Here is a 20,374-nt window from a genome sequence, read left to right as displayed (position 1 = left end):
CGTCCATTGATGAGTTTCGATATTATCTCATATTTGTGGATCATTTTACAAAGTTTGTGTGGTTATTTCCTTTGAAACAAAAATCAGATGTGTCTTCCATATTTCCTGTGTTTCAAAATCTTGTTGAGACCTTTTTTAGTTGCAAGATCAAATCAATTTACTCAGACAATGGGGGGGAATTTATACATTTAAAAAAGCATCTTCAGGAAAAGGGAATTTCACATTTTCTTACTCCACCATATACACCAGAACATAACGCTATTGCTGAGCGTCGTCATAGACACATTGTTGAAACGGGTCTTACTTTGCTTCACCAAGCCAAATTACCACTCTCATTTTGGACATATGCGTTTCAAACTGCAGTATATTTAATTAACCGGATGCCTACTCCTATTTTAAAAAATCAGTCACCTTTTCGATGTCTACATGGGAAAGAACCAAATTATACCAAATTAAAGGTTTTCGGTTGTTTGTGCTACCCTTGGGTTCGTCCGTTTAATAAACATAAATTAGAACGACGTTCTATACCTTGTGTCTTCTTAGGATATTCTGCCACACAAAGTGCATATAAATGCTATGATCCTACAACATCAAAAATGTTTTTATCCAGACATGTCGATTTTGTTGAGACTGAATTTCCCTTTACTAATCTTGCTTCCTCCTTGGATCGACCCACTACCACAACTATGGATACTTGGTCCCCTGTGCATTTTCTTTTACCTGTCACTACAGGTCTTGACCGAATTGGGCACCCAAATTCGGAGCCTCCTCAATCGGCTTCTCCCTTGCTAGTTCAGCAGTCACCTGTTCACAGTGGTCTTTCGGCTACTGCAATCAGAGGTAATACTGATTCTGTACCTTCAACCGCTATGTCTCATCCAATTGATAATGTGGACAACTTACAGTTACGTTCACATCAAAATACCCATTCGATGGTGACTAGAGGCAAAAATAATATTCGAAAGCCAGTGAATAGACTGTGTCTCTTGACTGAAGTTTCGAACAGACAACCGCAGGTTCCCAAGACAGTAGCTCAAGCTTTGCAGGATCCAAAATGGCGTTTCGCCATGGAGGAAGAGTACAATGCTCTTATGAAACAAAAAACATGGAGTTTGGTTCCCTCAGCTCAAGCAGAAAATATTGTCAGTTGTAAGTGGCTCTTTCGCATTAAACATGATTCGAAAGGAAATCCAGTGCGTTATAAAGCACGATTGGTCGCACGGGGATTCACTCAACGACCGGGTCTGGATTTTGATCAGACATTTTCACCCGTCGCAAAGCATCCGACAGTTCGCTTAGTTCTCTCTCTAGCTGTTATTAACAACTGGTCTCTTCGACAGGTGGATGTTAATAATGCCTTCCTCCATGGAACGTTAAGTGAGGTTGTGTTTATGGAACAGCCACCCGGTTTTGTTCATGAAAATAATTCCAATTTGGTGTGCAAGCTTGAGAAATCGCTCTATGGATTGAAACAGGCTCCGCGGGTATGGTATTCAGAATTGAAGTCTTTTCTATTATCTGTTGGCTTTCATCAGTCTAAATCTGATTCATGTCTATTTATTTATCATCAAATGGGCAAGCTTATTTATTTGCTTGTCTACGTTGATGATATAATAATTACTGGAGCTGATTCATCATCTGTAGAGGCATTTATACATGCTCTTCGCAGGAGGTTTTCTATCAAGGATTTAGGTGCTCTTCATTTCTTCTTGGGGGTTGAGGTCACTCGAACACCTACGGGATTATTTCTCTCGCAACAGAATTATATTCGGGAGCTTTTGGAGAAGGTTCATATGCATGAAGCTAAGTCAGCTCCCACGCCGATGACCCAGAAAACTGTACTTAGTCTTAATGACTCTCGTTGTCTCTCTGATGTGCAAGCATACAGAGCACTGATAGGAAGTCTACAATATTTATTGCTTACAAGACCAGATGTGGCTTATGTTGTCAACAAACTCTCTCAATACACTTCCAAGCCGACTGAAAATCATTGGTCTTCTCTTAAACGGCTTCTTCGGTATTTGGTGGGTACTTTTGATTTTGGTCTATCTCTTCATAAAGAGACGTCTGTCGACTTGCATGCCTTTTCCGATGCGGATTGGGCAGGGAATCAAGATGATAGAAAGTCTACTGGTGCTTATGTAATTTTCTTGGCAAAAACCCAATAGCCTGGTCTTCTAAGAAACAAAAAACTGTAGCTCGGAGTTCCACAGAAGCTGAATATAAATCAGTTGCTTCGACAGCAGCAGATCTTGTTTGGGTGCGAAATTTGTTAGAAGAGTTACAAGTTACATGTCAAAAGCCACCAGTTATATATTGTGATAATCTGGGGGCAACTTATGTTGCAGCAAACCCCGTATTTCACTCCAGAATGAAGCATGTAGAAATTGACTATCATTTTGTAAGGGAGCAAGTGCAAAATGGAAGCTTAAGAGTACGTCATGTCTCTACCAAGGAACAGCTTGCAGACTTGTTAACAAAGCCATTATCTGTCTCCGATTTCTGTAAGTTAAGGTCCAAGATTGGTGTAACTAATCGTTCACCATCTTGCGGGGGCGTATTAGATAAAGATGTGGAGATAACTACATAGTTTAAATAGTAAACTGTTGTAACCATCTGTATTTCAAATTCCTTTTTCTTAGGATTAGATGACTTTGCATTTGTGTATTTAATCACAGATATACATCAATAGAATACATCTTCTTCTGCATTCTTATTAAGGGTAGTTAGCTGATCTGAGCAGCTCTGTGCCTAACCCATATGGATCTGCCCCGCAAGTTGTTTTATACTTACGAGCTGCCATGCATGATCACTATCAAAGTATTCAGCTCTATTAATAATTATTTCCTCTTGTGTTTTAATTGTTAGGCTTTTGTCTAATTTTATAGGGAAAGCGAGGACCTTTCAATTTGAGCTTTCATGTGAGTCACCTAACACAAGTCTTGAGCTCATCTCTTTTGTGTTGGCCTCCAAATTAACTAGTTATAAATCTTGCAGGTAAATCATTGTTATGATTTTGTGCAATTTCAGTGTTCATTTCTAAATATCACACTATAAAATATTAAATTTTATTAAATATAAATAAATATTTTAAAAGCCATTAATTTATATATTATTATAATATAAAAAATAAATAATAATTTTACAACAATTAAAAAATAAATTATGGGTGAAGGTGAGTATAATTAATAAAAATGATATACTTTTTTATAATTATTTTTTTTGAAGTAAGTTGATATAATTTAATTTAACGGTAAATTGGAGGATGCGATGAGGACTATCCTGGCCATTGCATTAGAAGTGGATGAATGGTTAGGAAGCAACACCTGTCGTGTAATTAATTACCTTTCATCCAATTAGCTGAAGACAATTAATATCCACTTATTGAGATACAATCGCCATTTCTTTTTAATCATTAACTACTCCAACTCCACCGATCTCACAATCTCACAATGTCCATTAGGATAGGATGTAGAGTCTTATTTTGATGATGTGAAATGCCATAATAGTATGCATGTACATTAATGATATGTTATGTTTATAATGTGGATTCATATATCCGCATGAACCATATGATGCTAATGTTTATGTGTTGTATATCGTTTTTCAGAAATCAGAATGCAAGGTTCACGTCGATCTGCACGATTGACAGGAGCTCCACCTGAGAATGAGGGCATGGATGCCCTACCCTCTGCTTTGCAAAGAGCACGGTCAAGTAGAACCAGCATAGGAGAAACATCAAGGGATCCTATAAGGTCCTCTAATGTAAACAGGAGGAGAACAGATCTGGGTAGAATGTCAACGGATGAGGACCATCCTGGCCATTGCATTAGAAGTGGACAAATGGTTAGGAAGCAACACCTGTCGTGTAATTAATTACCTTTCATCCAATTAGCTGAAGACAATTAATATCCACTTATTGAGATACAATCGCCATTTTCTTTTTAATCATTAACTACTCCAACTCCACAAATCTCACAATATCACAATGTCCATTAGGATATGATGTAGAGTCATGTTTTGATGATGTGAAATGTCATAATAGTATGCATATACATTAATGATATATTATGTTTATGATGTGGATTCATGTGTATCCGCATGAACCATATGATGCTAATGTTTATGTGTTGTATATCATTTTTCAGAAATCAGAATGCAAGGTTCACGTCGGTCTGCACGATTGACAGGAGCTCCACCTGAGAATGAGGGCATGGATGCCCTACCCCCTGTTTTGCAAAGAGCACGGTCAAATAGAACCAGCAGAGGAGAAACATTAAGGAATCCTAGAAGGTTTTTTGATGTAAATAGGAGAAGAACAGATCCGGGTAGAATGTTAATGGATGAGGACCATCCTGGCCATTGCATTAGAAGTGGACGAATGGTTAGGAAGCAACACCTGTCATGTAATTAATTACCTTTCATCCAATTAGCTGAAGACAATTAATATCCAGTTATTGAGTTACAATCGCATTTTCTTTTTACTCATTAACACTCCAACTCCACATATCTCACAATTAATTATTCGCTATTTTCAATATCCATAATTCAACTTTTTTTTTTTAAATTTCATTAGAAGATTATATTAAATTATAGTATAAACTTACGTGATATTTTTTTAATTTGACGTGTTTAATCAGCTAACAGACAACAGAAGCTATCGTTTCCTTATCTGAATGAAGTTAGGTAATATTTTTTTTTTCTTTCTATGACATACCGATGACTTAAAAGTTTATAAAAAATAAAAGAATATTAAAGACTCTATTTAGTTTTCACTGAAATTATTTTAAATTTTTTTTATCAATTTTTTTATATTTTTATAATTACAATAAGATGGAGAGACAAATAATTGAGGTTGATCTTGATATAATTTTCAAACTTTTTGCCTTTATTATTTCAAGACCCCTTTTATTTATACATTATTATTTATGAAGCATTTATTACGGAATTTTTTTTAGTAAACATTCGTTCGATTCGATTTAAAATTAAATCGAATCGAATAAATTAAAAAATAAAATTTTAGTATTTATAAAAATTCAATCGAATTAATTTTGGTCAAAAATTGAATTAAACCGAATCAGTCTGATTTAGTTCGATTCGATTCGATTTGATCAATTTTAATTTTTAATAAATTTTAATTTTTTATATTTTATTTTTAATATTTTAAAATTTAATTAAAATATTTTAATTTTAATATGATTTAATTTCTCTATATTATTAAAAAAAAATATTATTATCACTAATTGGTTCGATTCTATTTTTTTAATTTTTTATAATTAAAATTAAATCAAATCGAAATAATAAAAATTTTTAAAATTAAAAACTAAATTAAATTGAAATAAAGTATTTTTTCCTCAATGATGGAAATGCCACAAATAATGTTTGTTTTTTCCTCAAACTATAAATAATGTCGAAGTTACTCTTTGCTAGAGAAATGTCATAGGGTGAAAGGGTGTTGGATAAGCACTTAGAAAAAAATATTGTCTTTACATCACTCTTTTTAAAGTCAAATCCAACCGCCCTTTCAGTAAAAAAAATATAATAATAATAATAATATAATAGGATGGATTATTTTATTTATATCAATAAAAATCCTCAACATCTTTTATGTTCAAGAATCTAGAAACAATTATAGCCAGTCAATGAAATCTACAAAACAAATTCAATTTATTTAGCTTTTTTTTTTTTTGGAAGAAAGTAAACAGAAGCTAAACAACAGATTTCCTATTATAGGGCTATGTTATTCAGATTCGAATACATGTGTAAAAACTATATTTATATTTTTATGTTGAATTTATCAACTTCTTAAATAAAAAATACAGGAATATAAATTTAAATTTAGATATGAATATTTGAATATGTTATACAATATAAAATAAATTATAGAATTATAAAATTATATAATATGATTAAATATATTATTTAAAACACAATAATTATAATTATATTTTTATTAAGTGTTTAATTTTAAATACATAAATATGTGTTGGATACATATTATCTCTCATATTTTATGAAGAGCGGTACACGGATAAGGCAAATGAAAAATCAGATTACTTGGATGATAAGGTATCTAAACATATCACGGTGAAACATTTAGGAGATAAATTTTATAATAAGAAAGTTGCATGAACACCCAAATAACAAATTTCCAGAAATCATGGAATAACACAATCTCGAAATCTACGATTCCTTCGAGGAATAACGAGTAGAGGCTTCTCTTTCTGCAATGTGACGCCGAACTTATCATTCATGTCTATGGTTGCAGGATCTTCACCATTTTCAAGGGACCATTCAAAGTAATGTATTAAAGAGGCTAAAATCATAGGAATTTGCCTTGTAGCCATGGTTAGTCCTGGGCAAATCCGCCTTCCTGAACCAAAAGGTATTAGCTCAAAATCATGACCTTTCAAATCTAAACTCGATTCCAAAAATCTTTCAGGTTTAAATGACAAAGGATCTTCCCAAACTGAAGGATCTCGTCCAATTGCCCAAACATTGACAAATATTTGAGAATCTTTTGGAATTGTATAATTCATAACTTCACAAGTTTCAGGAGCTCGATGTGGAAGGAGAAATGGAGCAGGAGGATGTAACCTCAATGTTTCCTTTACAACTGCATTAACGTATGTGAGTTGAGAAACTTCAGATTCGTGTATTGTGCCCCTGTTGATTACCCTTTGCAGCTCTTCCCCAACTTTTTCCATGACTCGTTTATTCTTCAGAATCTCAGCCATTGCCCACTCCACCGTTGTGGTGGTAGTTTCTACGCCTGCACTCATCAATTCCTGCAATGATAACCAAGGATGTATATCAATTAAAAACAATATGCAAAAACAACACACTAAAAAGATAGGAGAGAGTCTGCATACAGCAATCAACCAATTGATTAGATCGTCATCAAATCCACTGGAAAGAAAAACATCCAAGAAATCTGTTTTGGTAGCATCATTGACATGCTTTTCTCTTCTCTCCTTGATATAAATTTCCCATACACCAAACATTTGCTCGATGCACTCTGACATTTTTCTTCTTAAACCCTGCGGATCCAACCCCTCTAAGATGGGATAAAATTCTGCTATGTTTGGAGCAGAGGCCAACTCCATCGTCATCCAAAACAGGCTTTTCAATCCACTAGCCACCTCTTTATCTTCCAAAGCAATCAAGTCCTTGGAGAATATAAGATTAGAAATTGTATTAAAAACAGTAGCAAAAACAATTTCTCCAATATTGATTACTGTTCCTTGCTGGGTAGTAAAAAATTCCACCATCTCTGACAATTTCTTCTCCCTCAAAGTGGCTTGAGATTGGATGGCTTTGGCAGAGAAAAGCTCGGTCCTGAACAAGGCTCGCAAGGACTTCCACTGGTCATTGCATGTGGGATTCCAAATAACAGATATACGTTCAAGTTCATGGATTTTGCGCGGAATCACTTTAAGTGTCCATCTAGCAGATAGCAAACGGTCGTGATTTTTTAGAATTTCAGCTGCTGCAGTCGGAGAAGAGCCAAAAATAACTACTTGAGTACCGAGCCTCAATGAAATTAGAGGGCCATGAAGTTTGGCAAAGCGTGTCGTTGAGATGTGTAGCTTTTTGTCGAGATGAAAAATGTTGCCTACGATAGGCCATGGCCTGGGACCTGGAGGAAGAGGCCGCCGATTCGAAGATAGAGAGGCAATATGCTTGATGATGATAAAGATAACAGGCAGAAGTAAGAAAATGGGAGGAGATAAGAGACTGAATTCTTTAGAAGAAGGTGTTTGATCCATGTCTTACAGAGAGACGGGCCTCAACTGAATCTGCTCAAGGTAACTTCTTACTTATAAGAGTCATGAATGTTTCTGCTTCGAAGAGCCTCGAAAGTTCGCTCATTATTGCTATACTTATTATTATGATCTGGAGATCGATCAGTATCGAATTTTTATCATTTCTTTGGGAAAAAAAATCATTTATTTATTTTAATTTTATTGTTAAATTTAAAATGAATTATTTATTATTTTATGTTTCTTTTATTTATTATTTTAGATATAATAAAAATTATAAATGATAATTTTATAATTTTAAAAATAGGCTATATACAATTAAGCAGATTTTTTATATAATTTTAGAAAACATTAATATGCATGTTAATAGTTAATGTTTAATTTTTCAATTAATTATATTTTTTTATTTTATATAAAATGAAATTGCTTTTTAAAATTTTCTGAATAATTAAATTCAATAAATATATTATATAATTAATTGAAAATCTAAGAAATTTTTAAAATAAAATAATATCATTACTATATACTCATTAATTGATTTCAACATAAAGGAGGCAAAAGAAGTATGTAGAGTAAATTAAAAATTATCTTTTACCTCTTTGCATCTCTCATAATTTCATTTTCTAATTCAAATTTAATAAATTTTAGATATTTACACTCAATATATATAAGTTCCTCTTTATTATTTTTAATTGTTAATATAAACTTTTAACATTTTATTTTAATAAAAAAATATTTTTTATTAATTAAATATTTTAAACATCATAAAATATGAAAAATATTTTTTTAAAAAATATTTTCGTAAAAGAAATGGTCTAAAAAATACTACCCATCTCTTGATCTTCACTAACATGCCATTTCACATCTCTTCATCTCAACTGTTAGCTGACATGAATTTTGCTGGTAGATTTGGATGGATGGATGAGTTTGGTAGTGGTACTACAACCCATTAAATTCTAACATATCAATATGTAACTATCGTAAATAAATAATAATATAAAAAATAATTTTTAATTTTATTAATTACGAGTACCACATATTTCTTGTTTCGTCATAATTTCAGAGCACCGAATAATTTCGATTAAGAAACTATTGGCTAACAAAAAGGTTACCCATCCTATGTTGCACTATGCACCATTGTTTACAGATTTGGGCTTATTGGGAACCTTCAGCTGTGCATATAACACCAGAAGAGAGTTCCGATTATATGAGATGATTAGTTTTAAATTTTATAAAAATTTAAATTAAACTTAAGAGATGAAAAAAAATTTTATTTATAATATTTATTTGAGATTCCTAAAAAAAAATTTTAAAATAAATAATTTAATTAAATGATATTGATTAAAAATATTAACAAATTATAAATCGTCCTATTTCAATAAATTTAAATATTTCAATTAGAATATAATGATTATATCATATTTTATTTATTATATTTTATGTTACTTGTCTTAAATCGGGTAATAGAGGTTTAATCCTGAGATAAAAATTAATAGTAAATCTTTTTTTTTGAAATAAAGATTGGGGGAGTCGAACCTTAAACCTTTTAAGACTATAGGATGCACTTTCCACCAGGCTAAGTCTTGGAGTGCAAATTAATGGTAAATCTGTTTTAGGTTTTAATACAATTTTAATTAGATTTTTTTTAATTAAATAATTTTTTATGCTAAAAATGAATATTATAAAAAAAAAGGTTAGTTTTATGGGTAATGGGCCTAAGGGTTGCCATTTGATTAGAAGGGGACCAAGGAAGCAACAAGCAAGCTGTGTGATTTGCCATTTCATTAATTCTCTACCGTTGTCTTTGCGCATATGTGCCTATAGATTCAGGAAGACAATTAATATCCATTTACTAACATGCAATCGCTATTTTCAGTCATTCAATTTTTTATTTAATTTTATACTATTTTCATCTCGTAATTTTTTTATTATTATTATTTTTTAATATTGTAATAATATATAAATTAACTATTATAATTCTATTTTATTTTTAAAATAACTTCACATAAATTATTATTTTTTAAATAAATACTCAAAATATTTTTAGTATTTCAAATTGAGTATCTAAAATATGTATAATATTTAATAAAATTTAATATATTTAAAATGTGTATAATTAAAAAGTTAATAAAAAATATTATAAAAAGGTAATGCAAATAAAAATTATGAAATATTAAATATAAAATAGAAAAAGGCTATCCTCTTTTGTCTGAATAATAACTTTTACCTTTTCACTTGTTTTAAATAATTAGATTATATATACTTTCTTTTTCTTTTGATATAGCTGAATAGAAGTTTTACATTCAGAAAATTAAGAAAGCCGGTTGATATATATAATTTCAACTTTACTATTTTGTTCATATATTGTAATAATTTAAAAGGTTAGCGTAACATCCTAAAAATAAAATAAAAATAAATAAATAAAATAAAATAAAATAATAAATAATAAAATAAATAATAAGAATAAAAAAAAGAAAAACGAGAAAAAGAAAAAAAATAATAAATTAAATTTTAAGTTAAGCACATGTGGCAATTTGCTAGCCATTTCCCTTAAAAAAAAAGAAAAGAAGAAAGAAGAAAAGATTAGAAGAAAAGAAAATACATTTTTTTCCATTTTTCTTCCCCTTTCCGTAAACAACAATAAAACTCTACTTCTTCATCTTTTCTCTTCTACACTAAATTTCTTCAAATTTCTATCTCCAATCAATTACTCATTTTCTCCCATACATTTTTAAAGTAGAATTTAAAAAAAGAAAAGAAATCAAAGAAAAAATTCGAAATTAGGGAGAGTAAATAGTAATCAAGAGTTTGAAAATTTAAAGGTATGTTAGGGGATTTTGATGTAGGGATTTTTTTATCATTTTTACGTGAATATTTATGAAGAATATTATATTAATATGATTTATTTATTTATTTTTAATGAAGAAGAAGTGGAAGGGAAGAGTGAAAACTTTAAAGGGAAAGAAAAGAAAGATTTGAAAATTTTAAGTTTGTGGAAGATTTTAGGAGGTTTAAGGTTTGTGCTCAACTTTATTTGAATAAATTCAATAATTTGTTAATTAAGTTTTATTTGAAAATTTTACTACTTTAGTAGAATTAGATCAAGTGAATAATATTTTAGTTATATAATATGATTAAAATTTGAAGAAATGATAAATTTGATAAATAGAAAATTTTGAAATTAATATGTAATTTGAGTAAAATTCAAGTTATGGACCAAGTGGAATGTCTCTACTTTCTTTTATAGGATGTAATTTGGTTAAGATATAGTAATAATAATAATAAAAAAATTAATTATTAGTCTAAATAAGAAATACCATGTCAAACATTGTAAATTAGTTAAGTTAGGGTTAAAAGAAAATTGTTGGATAGAAATAAAAATTAAAAGAAAAAGAAAAATGAGATATGGTATATCATGATAAATAGATTAAAAAAATAATAATAATAAAAATAATAATAGTTAATTAATTAAGGATTAAATTATGAATTTATAATTTATGTAATTGAATTAAATTAATAGATTTATATGAAAATGTTTAAAAGTACAGTTGTAATATGATAAAATATTATAGTTTGAATAATTGAAAGTTATATTATATTGAAAGTTTTAGTTCCCTTGTTTAAATGTATAAATTATTTAAAGTCTAATCTTAATAAGTTTGGTGAGAATTGTGAGTTAGTTTAAAGGTGTGGCATGCCCTATACAGATCTTGTAGTACTGCACTACAGTTACATTGATTTTTGGGATATAATGATGTATCCTACAGTTATAGACTCGGCTTTTGAGTCATACAGTTATTTGGTACTTTGTACCCTACAGATACAGTTTATTTATCTGACTTAACAGTCCCATTTAAACTTATAGAAACCAAAAAAAATAATAAATAAATAAAAGTATTAAGAGAAAATAAAACTTTTTACATGAAGAAAAAGAAAAAGACTATGAAATTAAAATTTGTATATATGTGAAATAATAATATGATTTAGAATTATTTCAAATTATTTATTATATAATTTATTGTTATTTGTTTGATTTATTGTTGATAAATGAATTCTGATTTAAATGATTTATTTTTAAATATAAGTAAAAGTTGAGCACCACTACGCAATTTGCTTAGCGTGTAGGAATGTATTCTTCCTCGCGCAGGTTGTAGATTGAAGGAGCAGTAGATCAAGAACTGCATTAATATCTGAATTGAAATTATGTTGATATTAAAAGAAATTTGGAGGTTAAGGTTGAAGTTTATAGAAGTGTAATATTACTATTCAAGTGAAGAATTAAACCCATATTTCAGGAAAAATTCTGCTGAATTTTTTAAAAAAAAGGCTATGAATTATATGATATAAATTATGTAAAAAATAAGAGAATTATTTCATAATATAATGTCTCCGACTCGGTTAATTAAATAATCATGTAGGGGTATTACATTTAGATTATTCGATCTATATCAATAAAAATCCTCAACATCATTTTTTTTTTCTTCAAGAATCTGAAAACAATTAAGGAGTACAATACAATTGCTATCTTCAATACACCATAATTCAACTTTTTATTTAATTTCATCACAGAATAATATTAAATACAGTATAAAATTAGGTATTGATCTTCAGTTCGACAATATCTTTCAATTTGTTGTATTTAGTCGGCTAATAGCAGGCGGCGAAGTTGAGCATGGGTCAAGGGAGGCTATGGCCCTTCAAATTTTTATAAAAAAAATTATGGATATTTGTGTAATTTTCTAAAATTCTACATATTTCTTTTATCAAATAGATATTCTGATGAAAATAGCTACATATTTTAATTAGGTGATTGAATTTTATTGTTTATCTCAATTTGTTATAATTCAAGAAAATTTTCAAATTAATTTTTTTTTAGAAAAATGAGTTTCATATGTAATGATCAAATTATTTAAAATTGAGAAAAAAATTTAATTGTAAAAATTATGGATTTCATGGATATGGGTAGACTATCTAAATTTTAAAAAAAAAAAGATTTTAAATCCAAAAAATATGTCGGGAAATGGATCATATTATTTAGATTTGGGTGAAAAAATCAATTTTTCAATATATAAAATATGGTTTTATGAGTTTCATATTTGAATAATAATTTTCTCTTTTCCATTTCTTTTGAATAAGATTGTAAATAGATTTTTTTTTTTTTCTTTTTGTATGGCCGGTTAGAACTTTTAAATTGAGAAAATTAAAAAAATTGATTAGTTTTTCTGAGGCTCTACATGTGATGTTTTTTACATATTGCTATTATTTATTTTTGATAGATGTATTTTTATCGGTTAGATCGGTCTTCACACCTCTGGATATATCCACTATACTGCTTTTGTTAATATCCAATCTCTTAAAGGCTGGATTATTTTATCTATATCACTAAAAAGCCTCAACATCATATATATCTTTCTTCTTTGAAGAATCAGAAAAACAATATAGCTAGTTAGGATTAATGGAATCTAGAAAACAAATTCAGTTTATTCGTAACAGCGCAAATATTCGTACAACAGAAAACAAACTAAAAACACGCAATCTCCAAATCTACAATTTCCGTCGAGGAATAACGAGGAGAGGCTTCTCTTTCTGCAATGTGACGCCAAACTTATCATTCATGTCTATCGTTGCAGGATCTTCACCATTTTCAAGAGACCATTCAAAGTAATGTACTAAAGAGGCCAAAATCATGGGAGTTTGCCTTATAGCCATCGTTAGTCCTGGGCAAATCCGCCTTCCTGAACCAAAGGGTATCAGCTCAAAATCATGACCTTTCAAATCTAAACTCGATTCCAAAAATCTTTCAGGTTTAAATGACAAAGGATCTTCCCAAACTGAAGGATCTCGTCCAATTGCCCAAACATTGACAAATATTTGAGAATCTTTTGGAATTGTATAATTCATAACTTCACAAGTTTCAGGAGCTCGATGTGGAAGGAGAAATGGAGCAGGAGGATGTAACCTCAATGTTTCCTTTACAACTGCATTAACGTATGTGAGTTGAGAAACTTCAGATTCGTGTATTGTGCCCCTGTTGATTACCCTTTGCAGCTCTTCCCCAACTTTTTCCATGACTCGTTTATTCTTCAGAATCTCAGCCATTGCCCACTCCACCGTTGTGGTGGTAGTTTCTACGCCTGCACTCATCAATTCCTGAAATGATAACCAAGGATTTATATCAATTAAAAACAATATGCAAAAACAACACACTAAAAAGATAGGAGAGAGTCTGCATACAACAATCAACCAATTGATTAGATCGTCATCAAATCCACTGGAAAGAAAAACATCCAAGAAATCTGTTTTGGGAGCATCATTGACATGCTTTTCTCTTCTCTCCTTGATATAAATTTCCCATACACCAAAAATTTGCATAATGCACTCTGAAACTTTTCTTCTTAAACCCTGAGGATCCAACCCCTCTAAGATGGGATAAAATTCTGCTATGTTTGGAGCAGAGCCCAACTCCATCATCCTCCAAAACAGGCTTTTCAATCCACTAGCTACCCCTTTATCTTCCAAACCAATCAAGTCCTTGGAGAATATAAGATTAGAAATTGTATTGAAAACAGTAGCAAACACAATTTCTCCAATATTGATTACTTGCCCTTGTTGGGTAGTTAAAAATTCCACCAACTCCGACAATTTCTTCTCCCTCAAAGTGGCTTGAGATTTGATGGCTTTGGCAGAGAAAAGCTCGGTCCTGAACAAGGCTCGCAAGGACTTCCACTGGTCATCGCATGTGGGATTCCAAATAACAGATATACGTTCAAGTTCATGGATTTTGCGCGGAATCACTTTAGGTGTCCATCTAGCAGAAAGCAAACGATCGTGATTTTTTAGAATTTCAGCTGCTGCAGTCGGAGAAGAGCCAAAAATAACAACTTGAGTACCGAGCCTCAATGAAATTAGAGGGCCATGAAGTTTGGCAAAGCGTGTCATTGAGATGTGTAGCTTTTTGTCGAGATGGACAATGTTGCCTACGATAGGCCATGGCCTGGGACCTGGAGGAAGAGGCCGCCGATTCGGAGATAGAGGGGTAATATGCTTGATGATGATAAAGATAACAGACAGAAGTAAGAAAATGGGAGGAGATAAGAGACTGAATTCCTTAGAAGGTGTTTGATCCATTTCTCAGAGAAACAGAGGCCTGAATCGAATGCTGTGAAGACAACTTCTTATAATAAGATCGTAAATGAATAAATATGTTTTTGTTTGTCAGAGACTCAGAGTCTATTAAGTAAGCTTACTATTGCCGATATTATTTTTATTTTAATGTGGTCAATTTATCTTTAAAACCTAAATCTTTGCCCGGTTAAAGATTTTTAATCTCTAACTTCTAAAATTTTGATAAATTAGTTTAAAATTGAAATTTTTATAAATAATTTATCTAAATTTAAAATTTTATTTAAGAAAATATATTATTATTAATATGATGTATTATTTTTAAATATTAAAAGTGAATTCTTCTTAAATATAAAGAGTATGATTATTACTTAACCATAAAGCATATTGATAATATTTCTACCTGATTTCAAATCAATATTTACCCTAATTTCGACCATAAGTTTCTTCTCTTAAAATTTAAAAATATAATAAAAAATAATATAATAATATTTTTAATAGACAATATTAAAATTTAAAAATTTAAACTTTTATAAATTTAAATGGTTAAAATTTTATAAATATTAGATTTATAATATATATAAATATGCGAAGGGGAAGGGAATACCCAAATTTACTTAGATATTCTTCTACTTTTATTGATGAGTTTAAAATAATATCAGAAAAATATTATTTTAATTATAAAAAATTTTAATTTGAAATGATTCTAATTTTAATATTATTTAAATACTTAACAAAATAAAATTTTTAAAATAATCATTATATCATATTATTTAAATATTCTTGTAATTTTATTGAAGAGATTGTTTTAATAAATAATCTTAGTTAAAATTTTATATTGATTAATTTTAATAAAAAAACTATTAGATAGATAATTTTAGTTAAAATTCTTTGTGGATTAAATTTAGTTAAAAATAATAATTTTACTTAGAAATATAATTTAAATTTTAAATAAAATATATATCAATAATTCAAATCTTATATTTTAAGTTAAATTTATAGTTTTAATTATATAGTTTATATAAGTTTTTATTACTATATTTGTATTTCAAATCTTTTAATTAAGTTTTTTATTATATTTGAATTTTTTTAATACAACTTTTAATTTTTGTAAGAATTTTATAATCTAAATCTCATTTTTAAGAACACTACAAAAAAAATTTTAAAAAAACTTTATCATTAAATTAAGCAATTATTTTGTCAACTATAATAAAATTATAAAAAAATCTATAATCTATCTTTATTATATATAAAAATGAGAAGAAGAATAATGAAATTTTTCATAATCACATTAAATTTTATGGATTATTTATAATAATATACAATTTAATTATTTAAAATTTAATTTTAAAATAGATGATAATTTTATTTTTTAAGTTAATTTTAGTTAATTAAGAAAATCATAAAATAACATAAAAATATAATAAGATTAAATTTTTAAATATTGCAATTATAAGGATATAACTTTATTATAATTTTTAATTTAATAATAGTTATAGGTTTGAGTTTAATCATGTTAAAATTAAAGTTATACTTAAATACTTTTAGTTAACTTTTTCTTATAATTCAAATTATTAAAAATTTAAAATTGTCTAAAATGAAAATTTTTTATTTTTTCAAACTTCACATATCAAAATAGCTTGATGTAAACTTAATCCGTTGTTGAAAAAAATTATCATTAAATTGAATAATATTTATAATATTTAAAAATTAAAATTTTATTATATATTAAATTTATAATTATTATTAAAGAATCAACTTAATAGTAAATAGTTATAGCCTATATATAATGATTAAATTATTTAAAATAAAAAAAAAAACTTAATTGTAAAAATTGTGGATTTCATGGAGATGGGTAGACTATGAAAAAAAAAACTTTTAAATTCAAAAAATATATTATTAATGACATTGGATTAAGCCAAATAGAACTGAAAACTCTCAAATGCATTTATCACCAGATTAAATTTGTGAGTGCGGATTAAGCTACTTAAATTAATAATAAATAAATTTTAAATATATAAATTATGGTTATATGGGTAATGGATTACATTATTTAAAGTTGGGTAAAAAATTTAATTTTTAAAAATATAAAATATAGTTTTATAAATTTCATATTTAAATAGTAATTTTCACTTTTCTATTTCTTCTAAATAAAATCGTAAATAATTTTTTTTATATGGCTGGATAGAACTTTTACATTGAGAAAATTAAGAAAGTTAGTTTATTAGTTCCCTCAAGGCTCTACATGTGATTTTTTTTTATTTGTTATTATTATTATTACTATTTTTGGTTAGATTGATCTTGACATCCCTCTGGACATCTCCATCTTGTCCCACTGAAATTCTTTTTAGTTTTTTTTTTTACCTAATTTTTTCTATACTTTGCAATTTTCATGGGTTGAATAGACAAATCTTCAATCTATACTATCTAAATTATTGATAAAAAATTAAATAATAATATAAATAATATTTTTTAAATACATTTAATAATGGAAAGGATAACATTGATAATTTTATAATTTTTATAAAAGTAGCATTAGGTACCTTTGGTCATATATTAAAAAAATAGAATTTAATTAATAAAAAATAAAAATATAGAGTGTAATTATAATAAAAGTAAATTATAAATTTTTTTAGTAATTAATTTTAAATTTTACTAATGTGACATAGCGACATAAAATTTACATTGGCACAAATAATAATCGGTGCATTTAGAATAAATTTAAAAAATTAGAATTTCATTAGTTAAAAAAAATTATATAAAAAATCAAAAGTAAAGGTTTTTTTACGGTTAACTCTTTACTTTTTTATTTTTAATGTTGTGTTGTTGATGATATGAATTCTGAGAGTTAGGTTTTTATCAGAAATCCTCATATTATAACTCAAGCAATTATCTCTTAAATTCAGCATTGCTATTTCGTTTATATGTTTACAAAATGTAACCATTTAAAAGGCTGGATTATTTGATCTGTATCCCTAAAAATCCTCGACATCATATATCTTTTCTCTTCAAGAATCTGAAAACAATTATAGCTAGTTGGGATTAATGGAATCTTGTAAACAAATTCAGTTTATTTGTAACAGTGTTAATTTAATGCATTATTTAGCAACAAAACTAAAAACAAACAGTCTCGAAATCTACAATTTCCGTCGAGGGATAAGGCGCAGAGGCTTCTCTTTCTGCAATGTGACGCCAAACTTGTCATTCATGTCTATGGTTGCAAGATCTTCACCATTTTCAAGAGACCATTCAAAGTAATGTATTAAAGAGGCCAAAATCATGGGAATTTGCCTTGTAGCCATGGTTAGTCCTGGGCAAATCCGCCTTCCTGAACCAAAAGGTATTAGCTCAAAATCATGACCCTTCAAATCTAAACTCGATTCCAGAAATCTTTCAGGTTTAAATGACAAAGGCTCTTCCCAGACTGACGGGTCTCGTCCAATTGCCCAGACATTGACAAATATTTGAGAATCCTTTGGAATTGTATAATTCATAACTTCACAAGTTTCAGGAGCTCGATGTGGAAGGAGAAATGGAGCAGGAGGATGTAACCTCAATGTTTCCCTTAAAACTGCATTTACAAATGTGAGTTGAGAAACTTGAGATTCGTGTACTGTGCCACTGTTGATTACCCTTTGCAGCTCTTCCCCAACTTTTTCCATGACTCGTTTATTCTTCAGAATCTCAGCCATTGCCCACTCCACCGTTGTGGTGGTAGTTTCTACGCCTGCACTCATCAATTCCTGTAATGATAACCAAGGATGTATATCAATTAAAAAAAAATATATGCAAAAATAATACACTAAAAAGATAGGAAAGAGTCTGCATACAGCAATCAACCAATTGATTAGATCGTCATCAAATCCACTAGAAAGAAAAACATCCAAGAAATCTGTTTTGGGAGCATCATTGACATGCTTTTCTCTTCTCTCCTTGATGTAAATTTCCCATACACCAAACATTTGCTCAAGGCACTCTGACATTTTTCTTCTTAAACCTTGCGGATCCAACCCCTCTAAGATGGGATAAAATTCTGCTATGTTTGGAGCAGCGGCCAACTCCATCATCCTCCAAAACAGGCTTTTCAATCCACTAGCCACCCCTTTATCTTCCAAAGCAATCAAGTCCTTGGAGAATATAAGATTAGAAATTGTATTAAAAACAGTAGCAAACACAATTTCTCCAATATTGATTCCTGTTCCTTGTTGGGTAGTTAAAAGTTCCACCATCTCCGACAATTTCTTCTCCCTCAAATTGGCTTGAGATTCAATGGCTTTGGCGGAGAAAAGCTCGGTCCTGAACAAGGTTCGCAAGGATTTCCACTGGTCATTGCATGTGGGATTCCAAATAACAGCTAGACGTTCAAGTTCATGGATTTTGCGCGGAATCACTTTAACTGTCCATCTAGCAGAAAGCAAACGATCGTTATTTTTTAGAATTTCAGCTGCTGCAGCCGGAGAAGAGCCAACAACAACTACTTGAGTACCGAGCCTCAATGAAATGAGAGGGCCATGAAGTTTGGCAAAGCGTGTCATTGAGATGTGTAGCTTTTTGTCGAGATGGAAAATGTTGCCTACGATAGGCCATGGCCTGGGACCCGGAGGAAGAGGCCGCCGATTCGAGGATAGAGAGCTAATGTGCTTGATGATGATAAAGAAAACTGGTATTAGTAGAAAAATGGGAAGAGATAAGAAACTGAATTCTTTAGGAGAAGGAGTTTGATCCATGTCTCACAGAGATAGACGCCTGAACTGAACCGATCAAGATTTCTTACAGATAAAAGTCAAAAATGAATTTTATACTTGTTTTTGTTTCTCAAAGTCTAGAAAAGTAGGCTGCTTTGCCAGTATTATTTTTATTTTAATGTGAGGGTAGGCTTGAATTCATTGTGTATGCTGAGAAAAGTTATCATAACTGAGTTTCCTTTCCATATATGAAAATTTTGAAATCGTTTGGCAGCCCACATACCTTGGATATTGGACAGATGCCTGAGCTGAGACGCAACTCTTTCTTTTTTTTCTTTTTAAAAGAAAAACCAGAGAGATGCAACTTCTGGTCTGTATCCTTTGGCCTCATAAATACTGCAGTATGTCGTCATCAATGATATTTTGAATTACCGCTCACCTCCATGATAGTTGCAAATATTTTTTGTTTTGCAGTATGTCGTCATCAATGATATTTTCAATTACAGCTCACCTCCATGATAGTTGCAAATATTTTACGAGGTCGTAGATTATTTTGTTTTGTTTTTAAATACTTTATAACGTCAAACTATGTCGCTAACCATTTAGTCTAAAAGCCTACTACATTCACCTGGAAGAGATGCATTCTAAGGCTCATATGTAATGGGCAAAATAAGTACATAGAGTACAAGAGAAGCCAAAACCCCAATCTCAAGTAAATCAAACCACCCGAAAGAAAAGCCTACTAAGATCTAGATGAACATAGAACAAGGTTTCTTTTTTGTTTTTCCCCTGAAGGCAGAAATC

At 29.6% G+C, this 20,374-nt stretch overlaps 3 protein-coding genes across 3 annotated transcripts; all 3 read right to left on the bottom strand.

The window, feature by feature from the left end:
• Nucleotides 1-5,933: 5,933 nt before the first annotated feature.
• On the bottom strand, nucleotides 5,934-7,861 carry LOC110617138 (probable (S)-N-methylcoclaurine 3'-hydroxylase isozyme 2). The gene is made up of 2 exons (XM_021759748.2): nucleotides 6,873-7,861; nucleotides 5,934-6,788 (listed from the first exon to the last, which is right to left on the bottom strand). Exons 1-2 carry the CDS (start codon nucleotides 7,767-7,769, stop codon nucleotides 6,159-6,161), a joined length of 1,527 nt encoding a protein of 508 aa, XP_021615440.1. The 5' UTR covers nucleotides 7,770-7,861; the 3' UTR covers nucleotides 5,934-6,158.
• Nucleotides 7,862-13,219: 5,358 nt separating this feature from the next.
• LOC110617129 (probable (S)-N-methylcoclaurine 3'-hydroxylase isozyme 2) lies at nucleotides 13,220-14,967 on the bottom strand. The gene is made up of 2 exons (XM_021759740.2): nucleotides 13,998-14,967; nucleotides 13,220-13,913 (listed from the first exon to the last, which is right to left on the bottom strand). The coding sequence occupies exons 1-2, from the start codon at nucleotides 14,889-14,891 to the stop codon at nucleotides 13,308-13,310; spliced, it is 1,500 nt and encodes a 499-aa protein (XP_021615432.1). The 5' UTR covers nucleotides 14,892-14,967; the 3' UTR covers nucleotides 13,220-13,307.
• A 2,936-nt stretch (nucleotides 14,968-17,903) lies between these two features.
• LOC110617025 (probable (S)-N-methylcoclaurine 3'-hydroxylase isozyme 2) lies at nucleotides 17,904-20,034 on the bottom strand. The gene is made up of 3 exons (XM_021759605.2): nucleotides 19,854-20,034; nucleotides 18,716-19,525; nucleotides 17,904-18,628 (listed from the first exon to the last, which is right to left on the bottom strand). The coding sequence occupies exons 1-3, from the start codon at nucleotides 19,959-19,961 to the stop codon at nucleotides 18,023-18,025; spliced, it is 1,524 nt and encodes a 507-aa protein (XP_021615297.1). The 5' UTR covers nucleotides 19,962-20,034; the 3' UTR covers nucleotides 17,904-18,022.
• Nucleotides 20,035-20,374: the final 340 nt, after the last annotated feature.

This window comes from Manihot esculenta, chromosome 6, assembly GCF_001659605.2.
Source record: "Manihot esculenta cultivar AM560-2 chromosome 6, M.esculenta_v8, whole genome shotgun sequence".
NCBI lineage: Eukaryota > Viridiplantae > Streptophyta > Magnoliopsida > Malpighiales > Euphorbiaceae > Manihot > Manihot esculenta.
The sequence above is the reverse complement of the archived record's forward strand: the minus strand, read 5'-3'. Positions and strand labels throughout refer to the sequence as shown.

Coding starts and splice junctions, on each gene's coding strand:
- LOC110617138 (XM_021759748.2), bottom strand. CDS start 7,769: ATGGATCAAACACCTTCTTCTAAAGAATTCAGTCTCTTATCTCCTCCC. Junction 6,789..6,872: donor TAATCAATTGGTTGATTGCT/GTATGCAGACTC, acceptor TTATCATTGCAG/GAATTGATGAGTGCAGGCGT.
- LOC110617129 (XM_021759740.2), bottom strand. CDS start 14,891: ATGGATCAAACACCTTCTAAGGAATTCAGTCTCTTATCTCCTCCCATT. Junction 13,914..13,997: donor TAATCAATTGGTTGATTGTT/GTATGCAGACTC, acceptor TTATCATTTCAG/GAATTGATGAGTGCAGGCGT.
- LOC110617025 (XM_021759605.2), bottom strand. CDS start 19,961: ATGAGGCCAAAGGATACAGACCAGAAGTTGCATCTCTCTGGTTTTTCT. Junction 19,526..19,853: donor GCATCTGTCCAATATCCAAG/GTATGTGGGCTG, acceptor ATCATCATCAAG/CACATTAGCTCTCTATCCTC. Junction 18,629..18,715: donor TAATCAATTGGTTGATTGCT/GTATGCAGACTC, acceptor TTATCATTACAG/GAATTGATGAGTGCAGGCGT.